The sequence below is a fragment of the Zophobas morio genome, unplaced genomic scaffold, assembly GCF_036711695.1.
Source record: "Zophobas morio isolate AGI-343-1 ecotype UQ-CSIRO unplaced genomic scaffold, CSIRO_AGI_Zmor_V1 ptg000002l, whole genome shotgun sequence".
Taxonomy (NCBI): Eukaryota; Metazoa; Arthropoda; class Insecta; order Coleoptera; family Tenebrionidae; genus Zophobas; species Zophobas morio.
The window spans coordinates 27,019,170-27,035,902 of record NW_026972107.1 but is presented as its reverse complement, the minus strand read 5'-3'; the positions used below and the strand labels follow the sequence as shown (position 1 = coordinate 27,035,902).

General features: G+C 32.8%; 1 protein-coding gene across 3 annotated transcripts in view; it reads left to right on the top strand.

Moving 5' to 3' along the window:
- The first annotated feature begins 6,924 nt into the window (after positions 1 to 6,924).
- LOC135132103 (lutropin-choriogonadotropic hormone receptor) overlaps positions 6,925 to 16,733 on the top strand; it is a 320,328-nt gene continuing 310,519 nt past the window's right edge. For all 3 annotated transcript variants that reach the window (XM_064060053.1, XM_064060044.1, XM_064060061.1), the window contains exon 1: positions 6,925 to 7,190. In XM_064060053.1, the coding sequence (XP_063916123.1) occupies positions 6,991 to 7,190 (200 nt within the window). In that variant the 5' untranslated portion in view covers positions 6,925 to 6,990. The remainder of the gene's footprint in view (positions 7,191 to 16,733) is intronic.

The following is a 16,733-nucleotide window of genomic DNA, read 5'->3' as shown; positions in this document are numbered from 1 at the left end:
TGTAATTTTTCAAACAAACGGGATTTGTTGGACTGTAGTTCAAGGAGGAGGGAAAATGTATTGTTTGTATGTTTAAAGGAGACGTGAATTTATCACACTAGATCCATCTTTCATTCTTCGTTTGGTATATGTACATGAAACCGATTTGAAAAGTATCCCAATCAAAATTATAAGTGAAGGTTCAATATTTACCATTTTCATGCGTGGTGTCTTTTTGACTTTTTGTGATTCGTTACTAAATTACTACAGGAGTGTTGGGTTGGGTTTATAAATCAAACAGTATGAATATTTTCCGAGGTAACGGAAAAATAAGAAATTATTATGACATTCCAGAAATATGCGTTTGTCAACTTCTGGGAAAACAAAGATTAATATAAGTTCAATTTCAATACAGTACTTCCTCACTTGTAAACATCAATTTACCAAGTCACTGTATTCAACAGTTTTTACTCGTGCTCATACCGCCATGTATTTTAAACATTGAAATGACAGCCAAAATTGATTCAGGTAAATTTTCCCTCACAATTGCTGCTTCCTCAGTAATATAGCTTGCGCCACACTCATTTCAATACATCGAAAACGATAAATCGAAAAATTTAAATGACAGAACTAGACAGGCCAGCGCTTCGCAAAAGGTTCAATGTTCACTTTTTACAATGTAGACAAATTGATTTTAGCTTTTTTTTTTGTATAAGTTGTTACGTAATAAAATATATTGTATTCATAATGCATATTCTTAGATTAAAAGTGCGACATTTTACCATATGTAGGACAATTAGGGCCAGTTTCATAATCAAAACTTAAAGGACCTTTAACTAATGGAAGCTTTAAACCATTGTCTCAACAATGTGTTTGCATGGTAAAAATCCAATTTTAAATTTAAAGCTCCTTTAACTTGATTATGAAATCGGCGCTTACATCAAGAAAATCATCCCTGATGGTAATACGTGAAAATTTCAATTAAGCCTCGATCCGTTGTGGCATTTTTTTTTGATTTTAAGAAATGTGCATTTGATAATTTTAATTTCAATATATAAACTTTCATTACGCAAAGTAGGCTTGTATGCATTTAATATGTTTAGTTAGTATTTTCTGTAATTGGGTGCAACTAAAGTTCCTTTATAATGAGCCATTCGAGATGTCCGTTTTTGATTGGCCGGACCCGTTTCATGGTAAGACTGTTTTTGGCCTTACATTGAACCATGACACTATTTTGACACGACTAAACGTCAAGTCATCATGCCAGGACGTTCGGCTTTGAATTTCAGCAACAGATTCAACGAAAGTTGTTTCTTCCATCGGTCCCCAAACGAAGCTAATCTAAGCGGTTTGGTTAAATAAGTGTAACATTCAACACTGCAGCAAAGACATTCATTTGTGTAGTGCATATTTCGACTCTGCTCAATTCCTGATAATTCCAGATTTTTTTTTTATAATAAAATGCAATTCCAACAATATATTTAAATTACCTAGATGAAGAAGAAACAGAAATTCACGTCGTAACTAACAATTCAAAATCTTTTTGGAACATTACAAAATTTTGTAACATCATTAACAAATATGATTTAATGATTTCCCGGTTTCAAAAACGTACTTGCGATCTTCAGCACAATACCAAAATCTTTAGCAACAAATTAAGTAGGAAAAAGAAGAAAAACAAGTTGAATTTAAAAGATTTGTTTAATGCTGGCCAAATAAACGCTTTTGATTTCAAAAGTAATAATTTTTTCCTTGGTTCCATGATAAAATTGCGATTGGGTTTCAAGTTTAGTTACCACCGCTAATAATAATTATTTATTGAAATTTGGAAAATTTAGAATTTGATATGGAATATTGCACGAAGTAGGTATTTGATATATTAAAAATGAAAGTTAACTGTATAACAGATTTTGAAAAAGAATTTGTGCTACGTTTAGACGAAATGGATTTTTTTTACTCTTCCAAATCCTAGCGGAGCGGTGATTAGTAGATGCCATAGACATCAGTTTTTTTGAATTTTAACTCCTCTTCACATTGTTGTATTCTAAACTTTTATTTTTATCACCACTTGAGTTATTTTCTTCGAATTAAACACGTAAGAACCATTTTTGGTAGATTTTATGTCTTATTCTCACATAAATTGCAATTTAAAATCTGTTGCTTGACTTCTGTGACGTTTATGTTTCATTATTGTCAAAATAAAAAGTTCTTAATGTCTAAATAAAATATCAACTGATACGTGACATTGGGTCCACGTCCCACTTTTTATAAAGAAATTTTAGGTCTAACCTGTTGAAAATAAGGCACTATTTATTATAGGACCCACCACTGACCCGGAAATGGCAGGCAATCAGACAACGTTTCTATCGTTACGGGCACTAAGATCAAGTAATGACTGATATGTATTGATCAGATTAACAAAAAGTTTTGAAATCCTGTTATTACAGCATACAAATTTGTCTGGTGTTATTCTCTAATTTCACCCCATCCCAAGGAGCCTAGTCTAACAACCGATCATTTATTTTATCCGCGCATCACTTGAAAAGTGATCTACAGTACCCTGACCTACTAGTGCTAACGTATTCTGATTAACATGATCAGACTCTTCGAGAAACTTACGAACAATATGACATGTTCCTAACGAAACAGTTTTTGCATTTTGACAATTATTGAATCATTTAGGTGTAAATATTTCAAAATTCTCAACTAAACTATTTGGTACTACAACCATATTTTATATAATTAAAGGTAGAAATGAATTTTTTTCAAGATTTAGCATTGCCTTCCTTTCTATTATTATATTATTATATCTACAATTATAATTGTAGATATTTTGAAATTTTGGTGTGGTATGTTTGAATTATGTTGTACGTGCTAGGAATGTCAATGAGAATGGCTTCATTGGTGTGTTTTGTTATAAGTATGATATCTGGTCCGTTGGCTGCAATGATTTTATCTGTATTATATGTTATACGATCAAAATATAGCTTGTATTCGGTGTTTTCAAGGAATGGAGATGGAATGTAAGTATAATAAGGTCTGGTATTTTACTTGGATTAAGTTTAGATTTGTTGTTAAGTCTTTGTGAATGATTTTGGATGAGTTGTTGAGTCTAGTTTTGCAGTCAGTTTGTGCCAAGATGTTGCAGGATGAAGTTATGTGCTGAATCGTTTCGGGTTTTTCTTTACAAAGTGGACGACGATGGTTTCTTATATTTAGATTTTTGATAATATATGTTTTCTGTAATTCTTGGTATTAATTACTTGGTTTTGAATAGCAAACAAAAACCCTTCTGTTGCGGCATATAAACTTGATTTTTTGAGCCAAATCAATGACATTTTCTTGTTGATGTGAGTTTCGTCAAGCTCTTTGAAGTTGTTTTATTTTCAGCCCACTTTTTATTTTGTCTAGTTTGTGAGGTGTGGGGATTTCTTCGATATTGGATAGATTTGAGGGTGTGTGGTTCAAGTCTGCCCTTGCTATGATTCGAAATAGTTCGTTTCTTTCTGCGCGTCTCAGAAAATATTTCTTCAATTTGCAAAATGTTGTTATATAATTTTTATAATTTTTTTTAAAATCTGGACTTCTCGTATAAAACTCATTTTGACTCAACGCGGGTTCATAAATTACAAGTGCAAGATTATGTTATTTTATACAATTTAAAACCCATTTACTATGTACAGTTTTGAGGTGACGCATCATATCTGTATGATATTCATGATAGCATGATACACAATAAAATTTGATCTGTCTAACAAAAATCGACACAAACGGCGGACAGATAGACAGACAGAGAGATGAAAACATCGAGAAAATTTGAAAGCAACCAGTCGCCCAATGGGCTCGAATATTATACATTCTTAGCTTACGCTCAGGAAGTAAAAATTGGTCGAAGGTTGTTCCGAAAGGACTTCCCTCTCCCCTGAAGTACAGTCCAACAACATATCCCGCTGCTTGAAAGTTAAAAAAATGGTCGTGCGAACTTCTATTTGCGATAACCTCTATGCAATAAACAAATATAGATAAGTAGATATCAATAACAGTGTAAGAAGCTAAATGTGTTTTGATATCGTAGAATTTTTTTGTTTGTTTACGAGATGCAACTTTTTTCAATGACACTATTTTTTTTAGAGATTCTTGTAGAGCTTGTTTGTTTTGTATTCATTAATGTTTCATATTTGAATCACCTATACCCCGCCACTGTCTATGATTCGAACGCATTATATTATGAAAACATATTTGTTTATACTGGAATGTCCTTGTCCCAATCCACGGTAGGAAACGACTTAACAATTGCTTCAAAAAATATAAATGTATTGATAAAGGGCAAGGCTGTTTGTATTAGTGAGTTTTCCCATTTGAAAATTTTCCGATCAACATTATTCCAGCAAGGACATGTATGTCAATTTTAATCCATCTACGCGACATTTCTGACAGACATATAAAGTTGGACAACAATCTGTCCGGTAGTTTCCCAGATTATTTGCCCCAGACAGCAGATAGGCAGACAGACAGATAGATACAGGAGATTTAATTTTTAGCACTCTGTGGGTCATGAAATGTCAAGAACACGTTGTTGCTTGCCTGTTTATATTTGGGCGCGACGTGTCACTTTTAGAAATTTCTGTGAAAAATGGATCATACTTTATGTTTATTACATTCAGTGCATTGATTAATGTATCATACTCATAAATTCATAATCATGGAAAATTGTGAATGCGTTACAAAGGAAAGGAAATCCGGTGTAAAACTATTAATGACAACAGTATTGGATTCTTACGTTGTCGAGAAAATGGGGTGTGTCGTTCTTGATTTGATCGAATAAAAATTCGAAATTCTGCTGGATTCGTACCGAAGACTTTCCATCTTTAAGGCAAGCCCTTCGCTTGACACATCAGTTAGGCAGGTACGTAGATGTGTATTATGTGGCCAAATAAGAAACATGTTTAAACAATAGCAATTATTTATAATAACAATAAACAAAAGCAGAGCCGATTCACAAAACGCAAGTGTGGGAGTATAATATTTTATGAAACTTAAGTTATGTTTATTGCATAAAATTTTGAAGGGATGTCATCACGTGGAGATGATTAGAAAAATTTTCGTTAGCATTTCACCATTTAGACGACATTTCTAAAATCATTTTTGTGCAACTTTACACCAGTTTGGAATTGATCGATCATTATTATCCGCAACTAGGACCGATTTTCGCTTATGAACCTGGTCGGTGGGAGTCACTACAGAGGGACGCATCTTGAAACCCTGTCTTCGTATTTGCTATTTTTGTGTTTACACTTGTCATTTTATTCAGCAGATACGGGTTTATCAAACATGTAAATACAAAGTTTACTCCGTTAGTGATTTCTAATTACCCGTGATAGTTTCTTATGCTTAAGCGAATGAAATAAATAATAGTTTAAAAAACTAAAAAAACACGCTTTTATTGCTAATCGCACTAAAAACTAGAAAATAATTTTTAATGACAGAGTTTAATATTACAGTAGTAGAAGATCAAACAATCAATCATAATAAATCACCTCAAATTAAAATTATAATAAAATTTAAGTTATTAACAGAATAATTCAATTCAGAGTAAAAAGCGTGGGGTGCTTGATATTTTAAATATTACAATCATTCTATTGGCAACTATCTATGAGAGGATAGTTATGAACCGCAGTAAAATGCACCCCACGCTTTTTACTCTGAATTGAATTATTCTGTTAATAACTTAAATTTTATTATAATTTTAATTTGAGGTGATTTATTATGATTGATTGTTTGATCTTCTACTACTGTAATATTAAACTCTGTCATTAAAAATTATTTTCTAGTTTTTAGTTCTATTAGCAATAAAAGCGTGTTTTTTTAGTTTTTTAAACTATTATTTATTTTTCATTTTTTAGTCTGCGACAAATTCATAAATTGGGGAATTAATTACTTATTTAGATTTTTCTAGAAAGAAACACTCAGTGGTCTCCGTAGGATCGAGGATCCTGGCGGTCCTAATAAGGATAATGGGAAACTGTTATCAAATTATTGCATTGTCATCGATCCTTGAGACGTGTGCAAAGTTTCAAGATGATCAGACTTTTAGAAACCGATGAAAATTAAGCTCAAAGATTCCGTTACATACATACATAGATACAACCCAAGCTAATAAAAGCGTGATAAAAAAGAGGTGTTGATCACCCGTTTTAGATCATCACCGACTGCACTCTTATTCATTCAACTGACGCAGGACAGGTGTCGTTTCCAATTCCGTGGAGACAATGAAGAATAAGTAGTACGTAAAGATATTCCTGTGTTAGGTGGTTTCTCTAACAGAGAATCTATATATATATATTCGGGTAAATCAGTTTTAGCATAGTTAAAATCAGGAAATTCCCGCACTCAGATTTGCGCTGGGAGTATCCGAATTGAATGGGTGGTCAATTAATTAATTAATTTAAGAAAACAGAGGTACAATGAATTGAGATGCGAAGATAAAGTATCGCTGGGTTCGTCAACTCAGCATCCCAAATTTAGAAATATCAACTAAACAAACAGAGCAGAAAATAACATGTTGGAGTATTATAAAAATCTGGAGAAGCAGGGAACAAAAAGATCGAAAAAACATATGGCATAATCTATGCATGCTTCCTGTAAGACTGATGATCGCCCAAACCCAACGTTCTCTCATAAAAACATACTTGACCTAAACGCCAACAGTATGTGGTACCAGAGCACTCGCGCGCCTCCAGAAACTTAACCTGTTCTTCGGTCGCTCGACTCCCGCGGTTCCTGCAGAGTTCCAGCCTCCGGAGTCGTCTTTTCCGGCCTCGGAAGTCTCGGCTACGCTCCTCGTCACCTGGAGACGGCGTTGCGCGGCGCGTGGTATCGGCAGGCTGGTAAACCGGTCGGACGGCTCCATCGCCGTCAGTTCAGTAGTCCTGCGAGCAGTGTGGAGAAAGCAGTGTCGTGTGAGCGAGCCCGGTGCCTTTGCGCCGCCGTCAAATCGCGCGCCACCGCACCATGCCTGCGAGTCCCGTGCTGGTGATAGCCGCCGCCGTTTACGCCGCCCTCGGGGCCGCTGTGCCGCCGACGGATCCCGCCACCGCCCCCTGCGCCATCCTCGAAGAGCGCTGCCAGTGCACCCCGGACCTGCAGGAGTTCGTCTGTCGCACAGCCGGCTTCACCGAGGTGCCGCACCTGCCCTATTCCATCACTAAACTGTGAGTAGTGCACCTGGGGGACGGCTTCGGCGGGCTGTTGTACGCGACGAAAATAGGCGGAACGAAGGAGTGTGAATGAAATAACAATTTTATAGACAAGTAAAAGCTGTCATTGGACGCTGTGTTATATAAAACTAAGGCATGCTGCAATATTTCTTGCAACATCGATGACGTTCTGGGCTTTTCGCGGAAAAACTAGGATTGTTTTTCGGGGGTCTTCAAAATTACGGGTTTAATTAATCCGGAACTGATTGGTACCTACTGAGTAAGTGTTGGATCGGAGTCGTTTTGTTTACATTGCCTTCTTGAATTCGACCAGTAGTAATAAATTGCCGGTTGTAAAAAACTTACTTATCGCTTCCTCTCAAATCGATTTATTTTTTTGGATAGAGAACATCAAAATTTCGCGATTGGTTTTATTGACATTATTAAACTGGATTTAAATTGGATAACGTATTAACGACGGAATATTTAATCGCTTCCGGTTACCCAAAAAAGATTTTTGTTTGTTTTTAATTTTAGAATACGTTATTTGTACCATACGATCCTATTAAAAAATAATAGAAAAACACTAGATATTGGGTAATCGTGTTTGTGTATGAATACCTATTTTTGCAAAGCGGTTCTTGCAATGACCGGTCTTGTAATTGTCACTGCATTCTTGACAAAAATAGCTATTCATATGATACATTAAATTTTATTTTAACAGTACGCAACATTATTCAAACTTTTATTACAATTTTTGAGGTTAAAAACGCTTTCTCTTACACATGTGAACTCCTTGCCGCTATTTTTAAACCGTAAATAAGTTTATTTGATGAACTTTTGATTCATTGTTGGATGGATTAAATGTCAAATAAATACTACTAAGTGTTACATACGTTGGGGCACTTTAATTTAGAAATGTGGATAAGTTTGATTCCTTCAAGGATGCTGCATTTGCTAACTACATTAAAACGTTTAAAGATTGACGTAGTTTTGTATGTAACATAAACGGCTTAATAGTTACAGAAACATTTAAAATAATTAGGTGGTCGCATAAAAGAAACTCTTTTTTAAAGCACGAAAAACTTATTATATTCCGTCCAGTAAATGTGACTTTTCGCCAGGTTTAAAAAATTTTATTAGTACGTTAGCCGTTATTTCCATACAAAATACTAATGAAACTAATGAACAAGCTTTTAGTTATTAATCTACAAAATTTGGTGCTCTGTACACTTATTCTAAATGGTGTTGGTGATAACCTAATATCCATAAAGTCTAAATGTATTTGCCCGTTTATTGTCAACTAACACCTCCGTTTGTGGAACTCCCATAGGTAATGCCAAAATTATTTTTCTTTTCTTTGATTCTCTTTTTCCATATGATGGACTGATAATATAGGCACTTAATTTATATTTTTTGTAAGTATAATATATAATTGAATTGCAGGAACGATAATTTTGGAACGATGCGCTCATTGTTATTATTGACTTGCTGATTTAAAACAGTTAAAACATACAGGGATGCTAAAAAGTATAGAACCAGTTGAATATCTCGGGAACTGTTAGGTGGATCTTCTTGAAATTTGGGCTATACTTAAAAATATCAAGCTCTATTTGCTGTAATTTTTTTAAACTAAACTTTTTTTCAAGATGCAAGACTAATTTTTTTTTTTTAAATACCACCACTTGTCAAATCGTCAATTTTTTAATAGAAACATTTTTTCTAAATACAGACCTGTAACGCATGCGTACACTTTTTTAACTAATACGGCAAATAAAATGATAAATTATTTATAATGAATAAATTCTAAAATAGAGAAATTGAAGTTAGCTTACAAAATACTGCCATCGATTTGTAAGTGTGGATTGAAAAGTAAACTTCTAACATCCAGGTTTAAAAATCTTTCAATAAAACACAAAAATGGCACCATTAACAGAAACTGAACGAATAGAAATTTTGACAATGGTAGGCTATGGCAATAGACGTCGAAGTAATACTTTTTAATGAAACTCATCCCAATCGAGAACAAGTCTCTAGGTCGACGGTTTTAAAAACATTGCGCAGATTGAACAAAACTGGTAATGTTAGAAATGGTCTAAAGAACCAGAAGACATACATGTTACAAATGACGAGAACTTTTTTAATATTATGTTAGATGTAGCTGAAAATCCAAAAACTTCAGTGTAGCAATTGGCATAAACAGGAAAAATATGATTCATACAAAATTCATTTACTACAAGAATTGAGTGAGGATGACTTTGACCCGCAGAATCGAATTTTGCGAATTAATGGCAGACAGACTAGATTAGGATGGCAACTTCATAAACCAATTATTATTTTCTGATGAGTCTACTTTTTGCTTGAATGAACATGTTAATCGCCATAACCGTAGATACTGGTCCAATACAAATCCACACTGGGTAGAGGAGGTTCGTACACAAAATTGGAGGTACAAAAAATTAATGTTTGGTGTGGCATTATTGGTTGCCGGAAATCTAACATTTGACAAATACCCAACAGTGAAAACCGAAATTTACCTGCAGAGTGCATATGGTTCCAACAGATTAGAGCACTAGCTCACTTCGGACAGCAAATACGGTATTACTGGAATGAAACTTTTCCTGGAAGGTGGATAGAACGAAGGAGAGCCGTCGAGTGGTTAGCTAGGTCACCCGATTTAACCACACTTGACTTTTTTCTGTGGGGTTATGTAAAAAATCGAGTTTATGGTAATAGACCACAAAGCGTTGAAGAACTCCAAGAAAGATTATGAAATGTGATTGCTGGTATTCCGTCTAATATTCTAACAGATTCATTTGAAAACTTTGTGCAACGTATTTACTATTACCGGGAAGTAAATAGAATATTTGTTTAAAAAATTATTGTTTTTTAAATGTTAACCTTTTTCAATAATGTAATTTTTTACAATCATTAAATCGGAGTATTGTTATTTCTAGAATATTTTATAGATTATTTGGAAACAGCATTTAAATCAATATGTTACGCTGGCCCCTTTATTTCAGTTTATGTACCCTCAGTTCTATAATTTTTACAATTATTGGGCAGTAGTATAATTTTTGAATAATGTGTCCTACGTCAGGACCGCCAGGGCTATGACAGGTGATAGTATTGTCAAGGTTGGCTACGATTGTCTGATTTTCAGTATGTTTGTTTTAATAATTTGTATGTATTACCATATTTGGAAAAAATAAAATAATGCATGCGTTACATTTCTGAATTCTGAAAAAAATGCACTATTTAAAAACGGAACATTTGACGACTAGTGCTATTTAAAAAAAAAACAAGTTCATCTAAAACAGAGGAAGTATAAAAATTGCAGAAAAAAGAACATGAGTAATTGACTATTCCTAGGAGTAGCCCAAATTTCAAAAAGATTCAACAAACCGTTGTCACGATATTCAACTGCTTTCATACTTTTTAGTGACTTGTATATAAAATGTATGGATATGTGCTAGTTTTTTTACGAAGAAAAAGATACTGAATGAAACAACTTAAACAAGCATTGTGTATTCATTTTCTGAAGGTCATCTTGACTAGTACCTACTAGGATTATGTTTTTCCCTTTAACAGAAATGTTATGTCCCATTTCTAATTGCCGCCCTGTTGTGTTTTCGATTTTATTCAAGACATTGTCGAACCAATTATTTTTAATTTTCCTGAAAAACTATAACCGAAATATGCCCATTAATTCCTTATAAAATTTATTGTGGCAGGTAAAAATATAACAAGTGAATTAAAAAAAGGAATTTAGGACAATTTTCCGGTTTAGCTCAGAGGTAAATATTACTCTACAGAGTTTTTCGTATTTGTGATGAAACAGTAACATTTGCAAAAATTTAATTAAATATATACGTTAGATTTTTGGAAAATGTTAGATTTGTAAAATAAATTTTACTGAAAACTATACGTTGAGATAGTAGTACTATTGCTTGTATTTCACCAATATGCTGAAATTATCTTGTTGAAATTTTATAACAAAAAAATTGTTACAAAAAACCTAATGCGCGAAACGATTTATATATTTGATTATTAAATACATACAATACAATTCTGCTGATGTTATTTACCTACTTTCATTTCCAAAAATCCTTGGATAAGGTTCCTCATCGAAGATTGATACATAAACTGAAAGAAGCTAGTATTGGAGGGCATCTGTTAAAATGGATTTTAGTTTTTTTATGAGACCGACAGAACGGGTGACGCATTTTTTGATACTTATTCCGTAAAATCTGGTGTCCCTCAGGGATCTGTTCCCAGACCCGTTTTGTTTGCTGTTTATATATCACATCTAAGTTGGCTCTTAAAATCCGACCACACATTTTACGTTAATGACCTTAAAATCCTTAGTGATTCTAATAGTCATTATGACACCCTCACCTGACGACATTAAGACGGTATTGCAGTTGTGTGAAATTTTATTACCTGTCAACAGACAAAAGTGTGCTGTTCTCGATCTTGGAGGAAGAAACGCCCGTTTCGCTTATCAAATTGAAGACGAACCCATAACAGAGGTCGAAAAATATGTGCATCTATGTGTCACTATTCAAAATGATCTCAAGTGGTCAGAATACATTTCAATAATTGTAAAAATAGTTAATTTATTCATATTTGTGTTACCTAATCTTCCCAAAGGCTTTAAGAACTACCGCTTAACAGCCTCCCGTAAAGAGGTTAAAGATTTTCTATGGTCGTTTAATAGTTATTAACAAGACAAGAGGAAGTAAAATATTAAAAGGCCACCTGAAAATAGATCTGTCCACCTTATTTGACATTAACTGCGATGGTTGCTTACGTGATCACCGTTTAAAATTGCGAGAAACATTTTTTGAATAACCGAGTGTCTAATGCTTGGAATGCGGTACCGAATAATATTATTGATTATTGAAGAATACGACAGTCTTATCAATTTTTTTGTACTTAATCATCCGAAGAACCTTTCGTGAGCATAATAGGCGCTAGCCTCCGCTCAAAGAATATTAACAACAATGATAATAATTTCTTTGCAATTCGGAAAACACTGTAAATTATGTTTGGTTTTATAATTTACATATAGTAATTAATATTGTTACTCTCACCAAAAATTGATGATATTATTTCAAACAGAGGCAATTTCAGTTGTGATGTTTCAGATTTCTATTTAGTAGTTTCGAATTGTCCATTCATGTTATGGATAGTGTCAAGATCGATTCATTTAATTTTTAGAAATGTCGAAATAACTGAAAAATTCGCTGTTACCAAAAAATTGATCCATTTATTTATTTATTTATTTTATGGATTAGTGGCAGTGATGGCTTGCCTAGTCTTAAAGTTATGGGAATGCATATAGCTACATATAATATATACTGTATAATTTAAAGTTAATATTTTTACAAGAAAGTTGATAACGTTACATATATTCTTACAAAAGATTTTCAAAAGATTTTCAAAAAATTTAGAAATACGTCCTGACGCATGTAGTATTCGTCCTTGTTTAAAAGCCATCGAAGTTCTGTGTAATTTTACAGACGTGATAATATTTACGAAACCTGTTTATGTAATTACAAAAATCTAGCAAATGTACATACGGGTTTTAAAATAAACAGTTAAATCATCTTTTCTTTTTATTCTAACGGTAAATTTGAGCTGTTCATCTCCCACAGAATATTCCGATGTAAACGCAAACAGTTTTGTGATATATAAACAGTCAAATATCAACATAACTAATTCAAGTTAACAAAGTGCTACGAGGTGATATCAAACCACTAAAAAATACGTCTTAAACTAACTATTCTCCGAAAATTTGAACTGTCTGAAGTTTGTTAACAACAACTTTACTAGTGCGAATTAATTAATATTTTGATGCTATTTTGTGTATTACAGTTTTCCATGAGTATTTTTATATTGCGTTGAACAATTATTAACCTAACCGCACTTGGCGAAATATTCGTTACAATTATAATAATTATGAGTAATAACATTTTCTACTGTACGTGTTCCCCACTCGTTCGTATAAAATTATTGGAAAATGTTTACTTAACACTTTATTTTATAACAAATCTGTAATTTTCCTCCCAGACAAAATACAGAATTTTTTGCCTGAAGATTACTGTTGTATTTTTTTTAACTTTTCAGATATGACGTCGTTTAGATTGAAAACAAATTTTTGATAGAGAAAAATATCTTCAAATATTCACGTTTTGAGGTTCTAGTTATAAGCATGTTGATGTAGTTTTGGCGATTTATCTATTAACTCGTTCGAGTATTATATGTAGGTAGTATGTTCTATTTTATTATTTTATTGTTTATCTCTAGTGAAAATGATGATTCAAAAACGCCTTGTCGAATCGCAACCGAAGTTAACATATAAAAAATGTGCGGCAAGGTTTCTGTTCAGTTAGTTTTTGGGGTTAGTAGTTGAACGGGTCGGAAGATATAAACTATTTTTTTACGACAACTGTGTGTTTAAATAGATAGGATGAAAGATCACATTTTTACACATCACGGTATGCGCACAATTATGTGTTTAAATTTATATGTAAGCTTTTAATTTTTATGTATTGTTTATGCATCGTGAAAAATGATCACTTGTTTTCTAAAAAGTTGTTATAAAAACTATCAAAAATTACGTCACTGTGACACTTAATTTAATTAATAGTTAAGCGCGTTGTTGTGAATGGAGTTCAAGGTTTTAACCTCTAAATAAATCGCAGAAGGAACAACATGCCTTTCTTTGGAAAGGTTATGACCGAGGTTTTCTCTTCCTGAAAGTGTTACTTAAAACAATTGCACTGTCTTATGCTAATATTTTAACAAGTCTATTGAACGTAAAATTCAAAACAGCTGTCAGAAAGGCTTATCTGAAAGAAGTTCTTGCAATGTAAAAATGTATCATGTATATAGACTTGTTGAAGTGGGTGTAAAATAGTCAAGATGATTATTTTAGTGAGGAAAGTGGACTTGTTGTTTGACCATAAGATACAGAAAATCAGTTTGATGCAAATTTATTCAGTGTCTTCAACAAAATTATTTTCATAACATTTGGTTTCATAAAGAAAGTACAAAACAAACCATGTAAATAGTTTTTTTTTCTTGTATGCTGTTAAATGAGTCAACAGGAATGCGAATTAAATGACAGTGAACATAAGTTACAATTAAGAATAAGTTCTCATAATTGAGAGTGTTTATTTTTACGACACATTATAACAATTTTTTTATCCTCCCGTACCAAATCCTTCCAAAAAGAGAACATATTTTTAATTTTAATGTATTAGCACAATCTTTCAATTTGTAGATATCTAATTTGAAGCTCTGGTGAACCATTTTTTCCTTCAAATATCTACCACGTCATCTCAATACATCAAAATTCAATTTCTTGGCCCTTTCCACTACCCGGCAAAGATCGGTTTGTGAACGATTTTTGAAGCAACAAAAGATTTAATTTTTGTTGCAATTGTCAGCAACAATCGACAGCACGGACACCAGACAGGCGTGTGGGTTTGTGGGTGTATTCGTCTAGCGCTTGACTTATTTTGGCCTAAAAGAAACAATCGATAAGTTCACCTAATTTTTGTTTGTTATACTCAATAATTGTTAACAATTACATGCTTCAAGTAATGGTTTCATCATCCCACCTGCATATTCTTAAATTGATCACTGTTATGATGCCTGCAGCTAATTTTACACAAAAATTGTATTTTACTTCATCATAAATTTAAAATGTTTTAATAAAAGTAATTAGTTGAATATGTTCGATTATAATTCGAATACTGTAGAAATTAGGACGACGGTTAAACATTCTTTCTGTTTTTTATGACGAATCTAGCGATAGAAGCCTGTTCCTTAGTCTTGGCAACTGTGTATATGTATTCGTAGTGGTGGTTTTTCATTATTTATATGTTATATGTATATGTGTTACAAATTGGATGTCTATTTACTGTTCGGCTTAGAATGATTAAACGTTTTGTAGTGATAAAAAAGTGAGTTATGTAACACGTTAGCAATAAATTTTTTGTTTATTAAGTTTCCCCCCATTAAAATAAATGAAAACACATTTTAATGATCTATTTCTAATAATTAAGATAACGTAAATTTATTTATGTGATATAATTAGGTACTTTGTACCTGTGAGGAAGCCATTGTAAAAGATTTATATTTTAAATCTTGTCAATTTATGCATTAGATTTTACTTTTTTAACGAATTAGAACGATAGTTATTTATTGTTATTGGACGCAGGACGACCTAACGTTCTTAATGTTATGCGTATATTAGAAAAACTTCAGGTCAGTTTATAATCTTAGGTTAGTTATGAATTTAATTCATGGAAATCTATTTTAAAGCATTATAAGTTGATAATTAAAAACGTAAAAACTCATACTGAAGTGGAATCAACTGAGCGTCTAAAAAAAGGCACATGTCGAACGTCACTCATGTCTGAATCATTAATAGCAATAAATTGCCACGATGACAGGAGTAATATTTTATTGCAGAGCAATCTTGACAGAAACCAGATTGTCCAAGAATATGATCCATTATTCTCGCATCTTAAAAGTATATACTAAAATGTAGCACACATTTAATTAAATTAAAATGGCGCTGATTGAGCAGTTTAATTGGAAGAAAAATGGATAATCCCCACTTTATGCGGAGAATAAATTTTATTGGTTGAATTTGTAATTAGCGGCAACTGTTTATAAGGACTGAATTTATAAATCGATGTATGAACGTTAATTAGCAAGATCTTTTACTCTAGCCGCCTTTTACCATAAATGGAATAGTTCCGACTTGATAAATTTTGCAAAACATCAACATCAGCGACTTAATTTTAGTTGGTTTCTTTAAAGTCAACTCTCTTGCTACTAGAACCACGGGACTCATAAATATTAATTATTATATCCTAAGAAGTTCGAAGTGTAAATAATTAGATAAAAGGCGATGTAGTACAAATTTTCGTCAGTTTTCTTCAAAGCTCAAACCATTACTAGGCTCGGCTGTATCGGAGTGATTATGTTGTTCAGAAAACGTCTTAATGACGATTATCATTTTCATAAAATGCGTCTAACAACTCATTAAAATTTCTCCGCGACCGAAATAATTCTAATCTACATAAATATATAATGAAACGGCTTGCATTAATTGATTTACTGAAACAGTAATTACTCGCACGAGCATTTTTTCGTTGTGTTACAATTTCTATAATAAGCGTCCATTCAGTCGGTGCAAACTGAACCCATAATTATGTTCAGTTGGTCTAGAATTAATTAAAAATGACGAATGCCAGCGCAGTCATTAGTTACAGATTTTATTTCTTCATCAAACGTTTTTACGGTATTTTTAAAACTGTCATAACTTTTTCTGATCTCGTCATTTATATATAAATATTATTTCGATCGAATTAATTTTTACCAACCAGCGAGTCTTTCACCTTCGTTATTTAAATATTTGCTACTTTGGTGGAGCAAGATTTATATTCATGGAAATTGGAAAAAATGTGAACTGATTAAATTTGTTAGATGAAATAGGATTAACGCAGGGAATTGCGTTTTCACCATTTTGTCTGT